The sequence below is a fragment of the Hemicordylus capensis genome, chromosome 5, assembly GCF_027244095.1.
Source record: "Hemicordylus capensis ecotype Gifberg chromosome 5, rHemCap1.1.pri, whole genome shotgun sequence".
NCBI classification, from domain to species: Eukaryota; Metazoa; Chordata; class Lepidosauria; order Squamata; family Cordylidae; genus Hemicordylus; species Hemicordylus capensis.
Genome location: NC_069661.1, coordinates 219,622,693 through 219,641,503, shown reverse-complemented (window position 1 = coordinate 219,641,503; position 18,811 = coordinate 219,622,693). Strand labels below are relative to the sequence as shown.

At 47.2% G+C, this 18,811-nt stretch overlaps 1 protein-coding gene across 1 annotated transcript; it reads right to left on the bottom strand.

Moving 5' to 3' along the window:
• Positions 1-406: 406 nt before the first annotated feature.
• On the bottom strand, positions 407-9,973 carry C1QTNF6 (C1q and TNF related 6). Its single transcript, XM_053251772.1, has 3 exons — positions 9,631-9,973; positions 5,458-5,707; positions 407-3,265 (listed from the first exon to the last, which is right to left on the bottom strand). Exons 1-3 carry the CDS (start codon positions 9,646-9,648, stop codon positions 2,718-2,720), a joined length of 816 nt encoding a protein of 271 aa, XP_053107747.1. The 5' UTR covers positions 9,649-9,973; the 3' UTR covers positions 407-2,717.
• Positions 9,974-18,811: the final 8,838 nt, after the last annotated feature.

The window sequence follows — 18,811 nt, the reverse complement described above, 5'->3', positions numbered from 1 at the left end:
ATGTCCCTGTTGTGAGTTGTAAGATGCTTTGAGAACTTTTTCTTGCTGAAAAGCAGTATATCAACAGTAATAACAATTATACATGATGCAACACAGATCCCTCAGTACATCACAGTGTCACAGTTGCATCAAACAGTGGCCATGTTTGTTCTGGCTCTGTTGACTGGTTGATGGGTGGCTTGATCATGATGTTAATTATGGTTAATTTTCAATTAATAGGGCATTGGCTTTTACTGCTTTTGCAATGGTTTCTCTTTTTTAATTAATTGTTTATTTGTTACTGTATTCTTGTTTTAGTCTCTTTTTCATGTAAGCTACTATAGGTCACTGTATGGCAAGAAAAGAGGAATGAAATAACTTCTTGGCAAGGAAAGAGCCAAATGGGGAAAAAAAATCCACCTCAAAGTGCAATAAGGAAGTTTTAATATTTAGAATATATATATCTATATATCTATACACAAGAGTTCTCAATGGCTGGTTTGATCTTTCTGTAAAGCACCATAAATTCCACAGTTCATTGTGTCCACATTACCCCAACGTATTTCCTAGTAAGCACCAATTATTAGCACCAAAATGGTTTCTTTAGCACCTAGAATGGAAATCCTAGTTTAGCACCAAAAAGCAAGCTATTGACCCAGTAAACACACACTCAACTTCCTGGTGCCGTTTTAAATTCTAAATGCTAGACAGCAGCTTGTCACTAGGAGCATTTGAGAGCTGAAATGGAAAAAGAGGCAAAAGCTTGAGGAATTCAGAATTCAGGCCTGGAAGTTATTCAGTGCTAGAAATTCTTGTTGTTCCCTAGAGAGACACAGGGACGCCACACATTATAAATATACAACAGCTGGTTTCCCAATCTGTGTCTTGCAGAGAGGAGTCTCTTGTTCAGTTAGCCCCAGATTACCCTACACAAAGAGGCAGGATGCTCCTAAAGGACTTGGTTCCCGATAACCCTGCCCTGCAGGGCTATTTGCTCAGTCAAGACAAAAGCACATGTCCTGTATGCTTCCAAACTTTACCTGGATACCCTGAGAGACCCCTCTACTGTGGAAAGGGGCTATGTTTTTTGGTATATTGGCTTAAGATACTCAGCCACATAAGAGTGGGAGAGGTAGCGTGTCTACTGGGCAGGGAATGTGTATGCATGGATTCACCACTCGGGCATGAAAGCTGCTTTTAACATTGTGCCTGGAAATGTACCAATTCTTAGCATTTATACAGCACTTTGAGCATTCAAAGGGCTTCAAGTAAGACCCCTGTTCATATGATGCGAGTTGCAGCCCTAGGGATTTTGCATCCTAGGGATTAATATGAAAACAGAAAGCAATCTTCCTTCCCCTATGAAATACTATCAATTTTACAATCTAAGGAGGAGGGCTGGATGGTGCTAATGAAGGCAAACACCCTTTAAAATTGGATTTAGTTAATGGAAGGGGTCCCTGTTCCTGCACACAGGGTGGTCTAACTTAACTATGATGTGTAGAACTGTATACAATAGGGCTGCACAACTTGTGGCTCACCAAGCTGACTGCAATCCATTAGCCATGCACAGCAACCCACCAGTGGCTCCATAAACTTCATTTAGCAGAATACAAGACATGGCTCTTAGGGCAGCATTTAGCATGGAATCTATGTGACAATTAAGCTCGAGACAGCTCAGATCAACAGAGAAAAACATAATGGTTTCCCTTGTGTAAACAAGAGTGCTTAGAACATATTGTCTAGGAAGCACCATGAGCAAGCCCAGAGATCAACACTCTAGTGAGGGCAAAGCCTGAGATTGTAGGTGCAAAGGTTTCAAGAAATCTGGGAAGCCCAGCTCTGTTCCGAGGCAGAACAGCTGCTAGGACTGGTATTCCCAACACATTTAAATTTCATCAAAGGAGTATTCAGTTCCTTTACTCGACTAAATATTCCTTAGGAACTGTCTTGTCTAGGCATTTGTTGTGAGTCATAAGCCCTATTCACACATTATATTCAACACTTATGCAGTCTGTGTACAGTGGCTGACAAATTGTGCAACGCTCGGTCTGCCTTATAACAGAAGGTTGGCACAGTAATGGAATGTTGGTGCAATTGTGCAAGATGTAAGAACTGAGCACAGTTGGGTGATGGAAGGCTGCTGGAAATCATAGCCATCCGTCACGCAACTGCATTTGTGCAATGCTTGCATCTTGCACAACTGTGCCAACATCTTGTTACAAGGCAAAAGGAACACTGCTCAGCACATCAGCCAGCGTACAGATCGGTATGTAGGTACAGCTATTGACATGTTAGGCTGAACACAAGTACAGCAGGACACTATCTATCTGCATCCTGCATTTCAGGGGGCCTGTACCCAGGTTCACTTTTCAGTCATTCACACAAAAAGATGTACCTGTATACAGACATCTGAATGAGGGTGCATTATAAGAGCAATAGTTGTCCTTGACCCTCTTCTCCATTTATTACTTAGAATCCCAGCTCTCGGTCTCAGAGGCAGCAAGCAGATTTACAATTAAATCTCCCCAAACGTATTTTCTTTTTAACAACACGGCAGCTTTCTGATTCAAGAGGACAGCTTTCACTCTTTTCTCCAGCCTGCATTCTGTAATAAAAATGTTTCCTCAAGCCCCTCTCTTCAGATCCTTCCAGTCTTCCTCTGTGTGGTTTGCAGCAGTTACAGGCAGTGAAGAGAAGTGCACGGAAGGTAGAAGAGGTGCTTGGGAGGAAAGCAGTTATTCAAGGCTGGGTTTAATCAGGTAGCCGCTGAAGGTGATGTAGATGTCCACGTCATCGCTGTAGATGGCGTTGTCACGTTCCCGCTTGTAGAGGCGCACCCAGACTTCGTCGTTCTCCCGCAGCTCCAGCATCAGGCTCTGGCTCTGCATGATGCTGCGGTCGCTGGGCTGGGCATAGAGGATGACTTCCTCCTGGTCGTTCCTCATGACATGCATGTAGGTCTCCTTGAAATTCCAGGTGTGGACGTTGAGACTGAAAAAGTACAGGCCAGCCACGTAGCAGTAGAACTTGCCCTTAAACATGTCAAAGTGGCTATACAGATTCACAAAGACCGTGTCAAAGATCAAGGCCTGGTAGCCCTCGCTGCTGTGGAGGGCCTTCTTGCGGCCCACTGAGAAAGCTGCGTACTGGTGCTTGCAAGGGTCACCTGGGGCACCCATCTGTCCTTTGCTGCCCTTTGGGCCCTGGGCACCCCGTTCACCCTGGGGTCCCTCTTTCCCCCATTTCCCAGGAATTCCAGGCTCTCCTTTATCTCCTTTATCTCCTGCAGAGAGAGAAGGGGTGGGGGAAGAGGACCGTGGTGGATTCCCAGGAAAATCATGGTGGTTGTGGGTGGCCTGAGAACTCAGCCTCACAATGCATACCTATGCAGGCGTAGCTTCCTTGGCAGCCACCAAGGATAAAAGGCCACCAAGGCTGCCAGCAAGGGAGGGGAGGAAGAGAAGCAGGATGGAAGGCAGAGCCAATTGTAATAGCGGCAGCAGCAGCTTTGGCCCAGATGCAGTGCCTGAAAGCACAACCGTAGAAGGAGCAGCAGATTCTCTGGAAACCCTCAGAGAGAACGGCATCCAAGTGAAGTGCATAGTATCCCTCAACAGCCTCTCCTTAATTAGTTGCATGCAGTAGCCTCTGCTTGTTTGTTCTACAAGCTGTCTTGGCCTGAGGAAGAGGATATATTTTGGTCTTGGGCCTGTACTGCTGCTGACTAAATGGAGTTGCTCCGTATGGGCTGTTTCATGGTAGTTAACTCCTAGGACTGTGCGCATCTGTCAAAGTCGGAATTCCGTTTCGGAACTCCCAGCCCCTACCACAAGGAGGCGGTGTCTCACGGGGCAACTGCCCCAGGTTAGGAGGGTGGTGGCGGAGGCTCTTTAAAAGCCACCAAGAACCCGCGCAAGGAGTGGCTGTGATGCTCCTGGGAAACGTGCAGGGGGTGGGCATTCATGGGGCAGTTGGGAGACGCAGGGATGCCTGGTGGATGTAGTTCCTATTGCCATCCCTGCCTCTCCCAGCCACCCCACACGAGTGCCCAGGTTTCCCTTCAGCACTCCCTGCCTGCCCCCTGCACATTTCCCAGCAGCGCTGCTGCCCAGCTCTCCTTGCGCCAGTTCCAGGCAGCTTTTAAAAAGCACACACAGACCCTCCAACCTGGGGCAGTTGTCCCATGAGGCACTGCCTCCATGTAGCAGTGGCTGGGAATTCCAAAAATGGAATTCTGGCTTTTCCGACATGCACAGTCCTATTAACGGCCTCTCGCTCGCTCTCTCTCTCTCTCTACATAAACTGCTTTGCATGTTGAGTGGCTCTAGGTTACCTCCATGTTCAGAGGCTGGATGCCTCCAAATACCAGTGGCAGTAGAGGGAGCATGTCTTCATCTTCTGGTTGTGTGGTTTTCCAAGGCATCTGGTGGGCCACTGGGTAAAATAGGGTCTGATCCAGCAAGGCTGTTCTTATGTAGGGATGTGCACAAATGTTTTGGCAGGGGAAGTACCTTTAAGCATGAATAAAGCAGGTCCTTACCTGATCCTCTGCCACCCTGCCGCTTTTCCAGGCGTGGTGCTGTGCCGCTCAGAAGTCAGCACATGGCCGTAGGATGCACATGGCCACCAGGCATTGCACTACATGCGCAGTTGCCATGTGCATTCAACTGCTGCGTGCAAGCTGCTGGGTGAAGCCCCGCGTCCACAAGTGGACTTCTGAGCAGCGCAGCACTGCACCTGGAAAAGCGGCGGAGTCGCGGAGGAGCAGGTAAGGACCTGCTTTACTCATGCTTAAAGGAACTGCTCCCTGCCTGCTGAAACGATTTGGCAGGCTGCACCAAATTGATTTGTGCATATCCTTATTCTTATGTGACTGAGATTTTTGTTTTAGTGCATTTTAATTTTTTAAAATGTCATTAGTCACCTTGAGTCTTTAAAAAAAAATAGAAAGGTGAGATACAAGTACTTATAATAAATATTTATGAGGGACTTCTTATAGCTTGATTGAAAACTTGGATATCTTATTCAGCAGGAAGGAATGCAGCTGATGGGCATATTTAATTAGATATAAGCTAGTCGGGTTTAGAGAGAGATACATAATGTACAGATACACACACACACACACACAGAGAAAATTGTATTGTACATTGTATTGTAATAAGTATTGTACAATAAGTACAATAACCCCTGAAAACTGAGCAAAAAGCACCTTCTAAAGTGGTGACAGGGAGATAAATTGTCCCTATTTAGCCTAGCATAGCATCTTTTCATTGCTATTGCTAGTGTCTCTTTTGGGTTTTCTTTTTAGATTGTGAGCGCCTTTGGGACAGGGAACAATTTTCTCATTCTTTTGCTTTGTAAACTGCTTTGAAAACCTGTCCCAAAGAGTTTACAATCTGAGTTTAGACATCAGGATGAAATGTGGAGGAAGCAATCAATGGAGGCAAGAGTAACAGAGGGTGACTATGCACTTACCCTTCAGAATGGTGATGTTGATATATGGACGGACTTCTGGCATGATATATGGCAAGGAGTGAGGACTGCTTGACCTGAGATTGGTCTCTGAGGAGCCAGGGGCATCTGGTGAGTCACAGCAACGCTTGCAATTGCTCAGGGTGGTTGTGACTTCCTGAGGGCTAGACTCATCCGTGGGAGCCCCAAAGATGAACAGAGGGAGCACAAGGAAGGCCAAGTGAAGCTGCATTTGGGTGGTTTCCATAGTGACCTGGTAGAGAAGAAAAGGAAAATGAAGGGAACAGGAATGGAGGCGATGTGAAACGACAGGACACTGTCCCTTCATTCTCCTTGACTAAATCTGAGAAGCAAGGAGAGGTAAAAGGTGGGCAGAAAGAAGAGTGGCACAATTCTCTCCACGGAGATGCTAAAACAGTGATTTCAGGCTCCATAAGCATGACCAAAGACCTTTAATTCCAAGTAGAAGCACTCTTGGTATTTTGAAGAGTGAGGGCAGAGGACCATGAAACGAGGGTTGTCCCCTGGCCAGGGTCTGGGGGAGCCACCAAGTCTCCCCTCCCCTTCGCCCAGGGTGTCCCCTTGACCCTTCCCACACCCAGCTAGAGAACAAAATGCTTGCCGGCTGGGAGTGCGAGACACGGCCCTCTTCTCTCCAGCTGCATTTCACTGAAACACTGACTGGGGAGGGATGGGAGAGGGTTCAAATGGACCCTCTCCCAGGTAGTGGCCCCACCCCACATCTGACATCAGAGGCAAGGGGGCAGGGCCAATGCCAAGAACAAAACCCATCACCCTGGCAGAGCTTCCCTTCCCCAGTCAGTGGTTCATGGAATTGCTGACTGCGAGCTCCTTTCCCTGCATCCTCGAAAAGGCAAGGCAAGGAGCTCCTAGTCAGTGATTCCACAAACCTCTGACTGGGAAGCTCTGCCAGAGCTGATGGGCCCCATTCTTGGCATTGATCCCACCCCTTGCATCTGATGTCAGATGCAGGGGGCATGGCTTGGGGCATGCGCATGATGGTAAAGCCTAGGGGGCGGGGGAGCCGCTGGAGGACTTTGTTTATCTCCACAACAACCCTGTAAGGTACTTGCCCAGTCACCCAGTGAGTTTCATGGCTGAATGGGGATTTGAATTCAGATCCCCCCAGGCCTAGTCCAACATTCTAGCCACTACACCAAGTTGGCTCTCTCCTGCATTGCATTGCATTCTCTCTCCTCTCAGTATTGTACCTCCCTAATAACAGCTTTAGAGAAGAGTCAATTTAAGTAAATGAGTCAAATCCGGCCATCAGAAGTCAACACACATAAGTGAAAGAGGGATTTGAAGGGAGTGATGGCAGCAGCAATAATGGGACCATGGATTGAGGCCCCACTGCCATGGCCTCAATCCAAATAATTCTCCATGGTTGCTTTCAACCAAAGAAAACATGTCTGGAAAGCCAATCATGGATTTGCCATGTCATATCTAATTTGGCCCTATAGTTTTGACATTTATGAATTTTTCACATTGGAAATGTACAAGCTAAATCAGAATAGGGCTTTTTTCTTTAAAAAGTTTTGTTGTAAACCACCCAGAGAACTTGCGTTTTGGGTGATATAGAAATGTGTTAGTTAGTTAGTTAGTTAATTTCCTCAAATAAATAAATAAAACTAGCTTAACCCACAAAGAGCATCTGTGAGCTAGTACTCACAGGAGTAGCCCTCAGGAGAGGAGAGCTGGTCTTGTGGTAGCAAGCATGACTTGTCCCCTAAGTTAAGCAGGGTCCATCCTGGTTGCATATTCATGGGAGACTAGAAGTGTGAGCACTGTAAGATATTCCCCATAGGGGATGGAGCCACTCTGGGAAGAGCAGAAGGTTTCAAGTTCCCTCCCTGGCATCTCCAAGATAGGGCTGAGAGAGATTCCTGCCTGCAACCTTGGAGAAGCTGCTGCCAGTCTGTGAAGACAATACTGAGCTAGATAGATCAATGGTCTGACTCAGTATATGGAAGCTTCCTATGTACTTTATTGCTCCCCTCACCTCAGAGATCTCTCCACCCTCGCCCAAGCCACACTCCTGCTCCTCCTCCATCCAGTTGCTTCTATCCCCCTCACCCCTCCTGGTCACTCCTTCATCCCTTTATTCCACCCCCTCACCCCTCTTGGTCGTGGCTGCAGTGTTGCTGGTGCCTATTGGCCAAGCTGCAGCCCCCTATCCCCAAAGACCTTCCCACCTTCACCCGAGTCCCACTCCTCTTCACAGGAGCAGCAGCAGCGGTTTACCTGGGTGGTTGACCGCTGCTGCCACTGCCATGGCCACCTGTTACCCTCAGGCCACTGACAGGCCCAGGCCTGTCCCTTGCCTGCCTCCCTCCGCCAATGGCCTCATTAGCCCCTAAAAGCAGCAGTGGTTGACTGGGCCCTTCCTTGCTGCCAATAGGCTGCTTGCTTCCCAAAGGCCGCTGACAGGCCAATGACCATCCCTCGCCCTTCCTTCTTTCTCTCTTCCCCTCCCTTTCTTCTCTCTCCTCCACTCGCTCTTCTCCTCCCTTTTTTCTCTGCCTTACTGAGTTAACATATCCTGTTCATTTTGTTTCCTCATCTAATTCACACAACGGCAGCCTCCTTCTCCTGAAGGGACTCTCTCCTCTCTCATGACCCCTCTCTTCGTAGCTATCCTTCTATATATAGATATTCCTCTCCTCTACAATCATAACATCTTCCAACCAGTAGCAGTTGTATTCAAACTGACCATAATCATCACAGGCTCCTCCCTATCTGAATATGGAATCCCCACTGCCCAATCACCATGGTGCCACAAGCTCCTCCTCCCTATCTGCATATGGGATCCCCACAGCACAATCACCATGGTGTTTCTGCTCTCACAGGCTCCTCCCCCCTATCTGCATATGGAATCTCCACCGTCCAATCACCAGTGCTTCTGCTCACGAAATCTCGCGAGAGCTGCTATGCATGAGATTAGCCATGGGTACGCCTTAGAGAATTATAGATAGAAGATACATTTCTTAAGTAACCCTCTGCCCCCTTTAAATATCCTGCCATGCCCAGGATGCCTTAGGCTGCAATCTTGTGCACACTTACCTGGAGTAAATGTCACTAAAAACAAGGGACATACTTCTGAGCAAACATGAACAGGATTGTGTTGTTCAGCATGGATAGGGTTGATAATGCTCTTGAAATATTCACCCTGACCCAGGAGGCCTCTTGGATGGGTCAGCAGGGTGGAGTTTGGAGTACTGCCTCTTTAGTGGGACACCAGCCATTACTGATTTTATTTTTTAACCAGTTTTTCTCCTATTCTAAACATGCTCTCATTCTTTAACTGGGAGCTATTACAAAGTCCATTTAAAACAACAAAAAACAAAACAAAACTTTGGAACAAATCAGTGCTCCAGGTAGGGCAGCTCAAGCATTCTGAGGCTGGCTGAACATCCCAGAGGTTAATATTTATTCCAAACTGAGTGTGCCCATCATTAGCAATCCAAATGCACCAGTGCCCCAGCCCACTGCTGCCTCAGTTTTGCAAATCTGCACAATGGGAATAATAATTGCAGCCAAACAAAAACCTCAGCAGCCACAAGAAAGTTTCATTGCTTGACTGGGCAACAAAATGTGCAGAGATGCTGAAAGGAGCAAAAATATTTAAGACTGCAGTTTTGATTTGGGGTGGGGGTGGGGGTGAAAGAACTTTGTTTTGGCTCAGCAGCCTGTGCCTGTACCTACCTCGCAGGAGTTTCTGAGGCTTTTCTAACAGGAGCTGAGAAAATCTGCCCTCAGGGGGGAAGCTGCACCATTGCATCTGAGAGTAACCAAAACACTTAGGGGGGAAAAACCCCACATTCTCCCCCTATTCCCCGGGGAAATTTGCAGAGCGCTTTGAAGGCAGAAAATGCAAGCTTTGCAAAAGGGGCGGATGGGCTGGCAGGACTGGAGCGCGAGGGGAGAGGGAAGGGAGTTCGTGAAGGCATGTGCGTTTGATTAACTGCGCCTTGCCAGAGCTTTAGAGGCTCCCAAAAGAAGGGTGATGAGGCGGGGGTGGGGGACACGGGATACACTGGACAGAGGGGCAGCGACTCAGCGAGAAAAACAGTTGGCCTGCTGCTCCTTCCCCTCCCTGCCCCACTCCGTCCCTCCCCGGGGACCTCTCGCTCTTGCCTTCCCCAGCAAGCTCACCCTAGAGGAGAGGCGCATCGCCGCTGACTGTAGGAATCCCTCTGCGCTCCTCGGCTTGCTGGTCAGTCCCTTCTGCACACTGGGTAACCTCTGCTAGCAAAGCCAGCCTGCAGTTCCATTTCTTTAATAGCTTGTTGTTGGCAGAGACGCCTCAAACCGCCGGCTCTGGTGCGCAGCTCGCCCGAGCCACTCTCTCTCTCCTCTCCTCCCTCGCTCCCTTCCCTGGGCTCTCAAGCAAGAGCGAGTGTTAGGTTTCGGCCGCATTAACTCTTTCCTCTGCTGAGGAATCAGCTCCCCGGCTTCCAAGCCAGGCCTGCCTGAGCCTCTCCTGCCCCTGGCCGGCTGACTCTGGGCATCCTCGCTTCCCCCTCTGTTTTGGCCTGGGGGTGGGTCACTCCCTTTCCCCCCTCCCTCCAAAGCAGGACTTGGTATCAAAATCGAAAAGCACCTGGCTCAACCCCTGATTTGTGAGGACTGGTTGGGCCTGCTAGATTAGTGAGCTGGCACAGGGCAACTAGGAGAAGGGCAAGGAGGGATGGGACGCTATGAAGGTAAGAAGAGCCTTTCTCGATCAAGCCCAAGGCCTGTCTAGTTCAGTACCCTGTGGCCCACCAGATGCCTCTGGGAAGCCCACAGGCAAGAGGTGAGGGCATGCTCTCTCCTGCTGTTGCTGCCCTGCAACCGGTATTCAGGGGCATCATTATTGCTGGGGCAACTGACACGCCCTCTAAATCCCTCTTTCACCTCTGCGTGTTGATTTGGCAGCTCTGGTTTGGATTTGACCCTTGGGCTTTGAGATGCTGATCCCTAGACTAGATCCTGGAATCACATAACGTTAAGAGTCTTCTCGTCCAACTCTCAGCTCAGTACAGGAAACTGCGGGAGCATCCCTGAAAGGTGGCTGGCTGACCTCTGTTTGGAAACCTCTAAAGAGGGAGAGCCCATCACCACACAAGGCAGAGTGTCCCGCTGTTGAACAGCTCTTACCATCAGAAAATTCTTTACAACCCAGTTGTTTCAAGTGAGATTTACGCTCATTAAAGAATCAAGCAGGACTATATAACAAGAATCTTTTATTAGAGGTCAGCTCCAACGTCCATCTGAATCCCTCCTGCTCCTACTCCATGCTGTAATAACAAGCACTTCGTAGTAGCTGTTCCCTTTATCTGTATCTTCCCGCTGTGTTGCTGCGTTATTGTTCCTGACTGCTGCCCCACCTCTGCTACTTAGTTCCACCTGCATTGATACACCATTGGTTCTAGTCCTGCTCTCTGAAGCAAGTCCGCTCCCTCTGTGACAGCCCTCCAGATATTTGAAGATGGTGGTCATATCTCCCCTTTGTCTACTCTTCTTCAAGCTAAACACGCCCAGCGCCTTCAATTATTCCTCATAGGGCTTAGTTCCCTGGCCTCTCTTTGTAGAGAAGACCATAGAGTTACAAGAAGTATGTTTCCATCCACTCGGCAATTCTGATTCAGATTTGATCCCTGGGCTTTGAACTGCTGATCTCTAGACTAGGTCCTAGAATCACAGAACGTTTGAGTCTTCTCTTCCAACTTCCAGCTCAGTACAGGAAAACTGCAGACAGATTACTACAAGACAGACCATAGTGTTACAAGTATGATTCAGCCCCTTAGTTGAATCCATTTAGATGCACGTGCAGTCACTTCTATGAATCTCCTACCGGCACAACATTCACATTTATTATTATTAAGAATATTTACAAACTGCTTTTCCATGAACAAGTTCTCAAAACTGTTTACACAGAAAAAGGAATAAGATGATTCCTTGTCCCTAAAGGGCTCACAATCTAAAAAGAAACACAAGACACTAGCAACAGCCTCTGAAGGGGTGCTGTGCTGAGGTTGAATAAGGACTGTTGCTCTGTCCCTGCTAAATATGACAGCTAGTCTGGGGTAGTGGTTTGAGTGTTGGACTAGGACCAGGGAAACCCGGGTTCAGATCCCATTCAGCCACGAAACTCACTGGATTACTCTGGGCCAGTCACTACTCTCACAGCCTAACCCACCTCACAGGATTGTGGGGATAAACATAATCATGTACACTGCTCTGGGCTCCTCGGAGAAAGAGCGGGATATAAATGTAACAATAAATAAGAGAATCACCATTTTTAAAGGCACCTCTTTGCCCAGTTAGCTGGGGACATGTCTGGCACAGCTCAGTGCAAAAGCAGCCCCCAACCCCTTATGATAACTAAGAGTGTGCATATGCAATGATAGCTCATGTCATGCACAGGCTTCATTTGCTTGGCTAGAATTCATTTTTCTGGCTTTGCCAGAATGGGAGGGAACAAGGAAAATTCTTCCTTGTTTGCAATCCTTACTGAAGCGTTTCCTGGCTTCTACCTGCTCCGAGAAGTTTTTGGTGAGCCTGTTCCTGGCTGAAGTTGAGGGGAATGCAGGGCTATGCAAAATCAATTTTCCCTTCTCACTGAGGGCAAAACAGCAGCATCAGCAGGTTTACTGTATCTCTCAAGTTATTTGAGGAAAAGCTGGAGAATGCCTTACACAAGGCTCTGGAGTGGACAAATTGTTTCCATTTGTTTAGATTAGAGAGTCAGGGGTGGCTGTAGCCAAATCTGGTTTGCTTCCCACAGCTTGGCAGGAAAGCAGAACACAGAGAGAAGCAAAAGGAAAGTCTGGGGAAATATACTAAGGAAATGTGGAGCAGAGGGGAGAGCGGAAGGCACTGGGATGTTGTTGATTTTCATGCTATCCTACAAGCCAATAGAGAATGGAAATGGAGTGAAATTTCCTTGCTTCCCTCGAGGAAATGTGGTCCTCCTAATTCAGCGGTGGGATGTAAAACTGAAAACAAAACTGAAAACAAACCAAGACATTCTGAGTAGAAATCCTAACACTGCTACCAGGGGCATTGCTAGGTATGCAAAATATCGAGGGCCTAGGCCCACAGCCCCCCTTTTGATTATTAAACTCAAATCATGCCCCCCCACCGGCAGAGAATAATCACACTTGACTCTTCCTCAAAGTGGAGGAGCTTTCCCACACAGGGCTTCCAGCTTGGAATATCCAATGAGCAAAGTCACTTCAAATGAAACTCACAGCATTAGGGAAGCAGCCCCTCCCCTCCCCTATCTACTGCGAGTTTTCTTTTGTGTAGGTTTACAAAGTTTACAAGCAAAAATTTACAAGCAAAAGAATCAGCGGTAACAGTGAAGCTGCATGGTGTTGTCCAGTCCAGCGTGAACCACCAATGGTGTGATGGAACTTATGGCCCTTGACCAATCCATGGTTCTTCCTGCATACACAGCTTGCTTCCGTGCTTTCCTTGTGGCCAATGGCTTTCTAGAGGAGGCGGGATGCCATGCCTCCCTTTCCCCCAAGGGTATAATAATTAAAGTACCCTCTGTGATCTGGCTGTGTTGAAGTACACACACACACACACACACACACACACACACACACACACACACACACACACTTCTGCTTAATTGGTTTGTGGCTCAGACTGCCTGTTAGTCATCAGCCTTGGGTTTCTATCCCCCCCACCCCCAGCCACGACCCCAACACACACATACACACAGAAGTCCCCAGCATGTGTCAGCTCTCCTGCAACAACACCTCTGCTTTTGCAGCCCCATCCGAGCTTGGATTGCATGCAAGGAAATGCTCATTTTCTGCAAAAGACTGCAAATCCTCCTCCCAGATCTCCCCCCTCCAAAAACCTTCAAAGAGCAAAAAGCCTGAAAACTGGGTTTTCCATTCTTTGCCTCAGGGTCCAACGAAGGCAAGGCAGCTAGGCAGCTTTGTTTTTGCATCCCATAGGTGTGACTTGCTCTTATCATGTAAATGTAAAGACTGATGTCAGCGCCTTGCTGTGGATTTTCCAGGAAACTTCGCTGAAAAACAAGATTTTTAAAACTCGTATATAAACTGGGATGAGGTGAAATCCAGTAGGAAAAGCCCGATTTTTGTGGGGGGGTGTTTCCAAAGGCATCAAACTAACCTTGGTGGGAATCAGCTGTAGTGAGAACACACACCCTCCTTTCTGGAGGAGATTCGGGGTAAAGCCCTAGTGTGAGAAAGCTCCAGGAGACAAGTACTGTATTGGGGGCTAAAGGGTCTGTTTTCTTTCCCATATAGCACCTTTTAGAAAGGAGACTGATGAGAAGTGCTCATAGCTGCTGGCGAAGAAGGTAGCTGATGAGATTAGGGGCTCTAAGCCATTAATTGGGGGACCAAGCCCCATGGGTCTACCCCTATCCAACTGCTACTGGTGTTGTTGAGACCTTGGTAAGGTCACCTCATCTCTGTGTTGATGTCCTGATTGCTTCTCAGGGGATCCCCAGTGTATTTTGATGGGGGTATTATTATTGTATTTCCTGTTGTCTATCCTTGGCTGATACACACTTTTTTCTGTTTCCCAAAAGATTCCCTTCAGATGGACTGGGGACACAGCCAGTTCCAGTTTGCAGTTAGGGTTCCAGAATCAGGGTTAGGCTGGGTGCTGGATCCTTGGACCCACCTTCTGCACTAGAGGAGCTGCAGTTCTTGGTGCTGCTATTCTTTCAGCTTACTAGTCTACAAGCATCAAGACCAGGGCAGCCTAGGAGGAGAGCTGGTCTTGTGGTTGCAACTGGGAATGACCTCCTTTGCTAAGCAGGACCTGCCCTGGTTTTCATTTGGATGGGTGACTACATGTGAGCTCTGTCTGCTCTAAAATATTCCCCTTAGGGGATGGGGCTGTACCTCCATGGCAGAGCATCTGCTTGCATGCAGAAGGTTCCAGGTTGACTCCCTACCATCTCCAGGTAGGGCAGGGAGAGACTCTTGCCTGAAACCTTGGAGAGCTGCTGCCAGTCAGTGTAGACAATACTAAGCTAGCTGGACCAAAGGCTCAGTATAAGGCAGCTTTCTTTGTTCCTATGCTCTTCTGGAAGCAACCCTTAACATTGCAGTGGGTCCTGCTCCCTTGTGTGACTGATCCTCTCCACTTTTCTTTGAGCTCAGGAAAATAATATTAAAAACTGCTTTCAGCTATCTTCTACCATCCTGAACCAACATAATGGATATGGGTGGTTGGGGGTAGGGAGATACCTCCAGATATACTCACAGGACCAGCAAACCGTTTAAATGGTGCTTTTATATATCTGGCTGCACTTAATCAGGAGTAGGACAGAGAAGGGACTTAGGGAGAGCGGGGGTGGAGATGAACAACTCTGCAGTGCACAGTGCTCTTTACACCACCAGAAATCCATACCACAGTCTTGAAAATGATATGCCATTTCTTTCTGGCTTGAATTTTGTTCCGCTGGAAATTAGAGGAGTTTTCAAATTTGGGAGGAGGAGAATTGTGACAAATTTGTCTGAGCCCCATATATCAGTGTATGTGTATCTATTATCTGAGATCTCAAATGTGAATGCAATGTCTTTCTTAACAGATAGATGCACACTATTATTAGTGGGGTGAATGGCACATACATATATAACCTGCGGCCATTCAGTAGATTTTGAGCAAATGTCCCAGCTGCCATTTTAGTGTGCAAAACCAAATAAAATGGTTTAGACTTCCTGTTGAAAGTATTTTCTGACATGTTCTGGCCCTTGTACATGCTTTTTGCAGGTAGGCTGTTGAATGCTATAAAAATGAGGAAGGATGTGATAAGCTAGTAATGAAATACCATAAGGGAAAAAGAATGGACTATGTATTAAATCCAGAGAACCATGCCAATGCTAATGCTTAAAGCAAAACAAAAGCTAAACTCTCCCTCAGACATCTGGATGTACTCTAAATGAAAGCAGGAAATACAATATAAGGGACTATGCCTCCTCCCTAAATATACAGAAATATTAGGGAACCTTCTACATAGTAAGAACAGCTTGAGAAATATCCATAATGGATAGGACAGGCGCCCACAAATAATATATGGAGCACTGTTCAATCCATTATGAAGGTTTTGACGATTAAACAGTAAGCATGTACTGACAATGCTGGAGAATTTGTTTGCACAAAGCAGAGCAAAATGAGGGAAAGAAAGGAAACAGACAAATAAATCAATAAATGTACTTTTTAAAAAGGAAGATGGGGAGGGAATTGGATGGGATGGGAAATAGATTTCCCCTAGCTAAAACAGATATCAGAAAGCCTCCTTTAGTTTCAAGTTATATGATGAATGTCAACAGGATCACGCCCAGATCATCACTTACAGGTAAGCATCCTGTTTTTTTCAGTGGCCATACGATCGCGCAACTGTGCTTACAACATCCAGCTTTCATGCAAGAGCATTCTTGTGCAGCTGTGTCCATGTTGGCTTAGGAACACACAGCAGTACAGAAAATGCCCTCAGGGCACTGCAGGAACTCAGCCATTGGCTTTATCCTAGTTTAATTATAATGGCATTTCCCAAAGAGTGCTGAGAATTGTAGTTTGATGAAGTGCTGAGAATTCTGTGCTATATAATTGCTTTATTGCTACATCAGTTAATAACAGATGAGATCATCCTGAAGCTTTAAGACTTTCTCTACAAAAGGTGAATTCACACAATCATAAATTGAGTAGGCCAAGTGTCCTACCCAGCTTTGGGAGGCGTGAATGCTTCTGATTTTCAGTTGTGTGTTTGCAAGAACCTAGGTAGGAGGAGGGGAGAGTGGTCATCTGCGAACCAGGAGTTATATAAGATGGCTTTCTGTCCACCCTCAATAACAGGCTGGGTATAAGTGCTAGGTAGGATGATGCCATCCTATCCTGCTCCTGGTTCACAGACAGTCTTTCTCTCCTCCTTCTACCTAAGTTTTTGCTAATACATGACCAAAAATTGGGAGCACAAACAGCTCCTGAAGCTGGACAGGATGCTGTCCTACCCAGTTTTCAATCAGGTGAAATAGCCTAATGTCTGAGCTTCTTAAAGCTAGGATACTGGTGCTGCTGACTGCCCAGTGCAGTGGCGTAGTGAGGATGCCGGTGGCTCTTGTCCAGGCTGCTGCCGATGGCCACCCCAGCCACGCCCCCTTCATCTGATGTCAATCTAATATCTGACGCAGAGGCTGTGGCAATGATAGCAAACAGGGCTGCGCCCCCCATTTTGAAGTAAAATTTGGCAAGCGCTGAGCTCCCAGCATGGCTGAGATGGCATCTCCCGTCTTGCAAAGGCAGGGAGAGGCATTTGTGGCCAGGCTGGGAGCCAAGTGCTTGCCGAATTTTATTTCAAGACGAGGTGCATGGCCCTGTTTGCTATCATTGCCACACCCCTTGAGTCTGATGTCAGATACAGGGGTGTGACTGGGGCGCCAGGCACGGCCCCTGGAACATGGCGGTCCGGGTTCTTTGAACCCATTCGTACAATGGACGCTACGCCCCTGGCACAGTGATTAATTGCACCCTGGTACATACACTTTACATGCAATGAGTGCACTTTCTCACAGATAGAAAGGTTTGGGAGAACCAGTGGCTGTGTATGTTTTATATATCAATATAATGCACTCACATGATCTGTCTACCACTTTATTGGGCTGAAGAGAGACAGTGTGGGTGAGGTGTACTTTTGTATTATGTACCCACAGGAGAGGTTGCATATTAAGCCAGCTGGTTTTTTCAGGTCTAAAAATCAAGGCCTTATGTTGATTATATTCAATATAAAATCAAGACAATTTGCCTGATCGGTATAAGATTTGGCATGGAGACTCTATCTGGTGAGTGGTATAATCCAGCCACATTTTAGAAAATTCTGATGAAGAATGACTTAGGTATAGCAGTTTAATTATATTGCTTTCAGATGCAGGCATGTCATTTTTTCCGTCATTTTTCTGCTTACCCAAAACAATGTCACCTTTTGGCAATTTAGATTATATCAGACATTCAGATATATTGCAAGAGTCTTCTTTTTCTTCTTTCCCCCCCAGTTTAGTGGAAATCTGAGTATTCCAAAAGTTATGATTTATCTAAGTTCCCACTTTGACGAGACATTTAGCTAAGGGCAAGTTATGCAACACATATCTGTTTGGCAGTTTGAAGCTTTCTTTGGTGGAGCTTGCTTCACAAAAGAAACCATTGCCAGAGACAGCAGCAGAACATAAGAGGTAGGAGAAGTGGTGCTGCTGTGTTCTGTGTGTTTGCATACAAAGTGCTACTGCATGAGTTGTATGTAAAGTGTTGTGACATGGATTTGCAAATGTGCTGCCTATTTTTGTGCATGTTCACATGTGATGTACTGCTCTCTTCGCTTGTGCATGTTTGCAGCTCTGCATGTTGGATATGATGATGTGCTGCTGTGTGTTTCCATGTATTTGAATGTGATGTGCTTCAGAGTGTGTTTGCATGTTACATCTTGTTGTGTCTATTTGTATGTTACATGCTTCTCTGTGTATTTGCATGTGAGGTGTTGCTATATTTATTTGTGTGTGTCTGTGTCTGCTGCTGCTGTGTGTGAATGTGTGTATGTGTAAATGGGTGGATGATGGGTAGGTGAGTGGAACTGCAGCTTATGAGAAGTTTGACTTTGGTGCCCTCCAGCCAAGAAGTATGGATCCCCAGCTTTAACCAAAGCTGCACAAGCTACTCATTTGCTAGGAGGGGAGAGCGAGCAAAGCAAAGTTGGCTTTGCTCACTCTTTCTCTCCCCTCTGTGCCCTCCAACTCCACCTCCAGCGGGGAGACTGATGGGCACTCCCAGCAAGTCAGACTTGTCAGTGGTTGCTTGGAGAGGGAAAGGGAGGCATGTAGCGTCCCCCCAAGAACTGGAGCCCTAGGCAACTGCCTAGGTCTGCCTCAGTGGCCGAGCCTGACCGCCAGCAGTCCATGTGTGGCCACAGCGATGTCAGACGCAGGGGGGTGGTGATCTGGCTCCCGAATGGAGCCCCGCAGCTCTGTTCAGGAGCGAGTCAGGCCGGTGCAGGGATGGCCATTTAACTCCCGAAGAGGCCACGTGGATATGCATATGAATTCTTGCATATGAATGGGAGACTTGATGTGTGAGCACTGCAAGATATTCCCCTCAGGGGATGAAGCTGCTCTGGGAAGAGCAGAAGGTTCCAAGTTCCCCCTCTGGCATCTCCAAGATAGGCCTGAGAGAAATTCCTGCCTGCAACCTTGGAGAAGCCGCTGCCAGTCTGTGAAGACAATACTGAGCTAGATAGACCAATGGTCTGACTCAGTATATGGCAGTTTCCTATGTTCCTATGTTCCCCTTTGGGAGCTAGACTCGG

Coding starts and splice junctions, on each gene's coding strand:
- C1QTNF6 (XM_053251772.1), bottom strand. Junction 3,266..5,457: donor CAACATCACCATTCTGAAGG/GTAAGTGCATAG, acceptor CTCTCTCTGCAG/GAGATAAAGGAGATAAAGGA.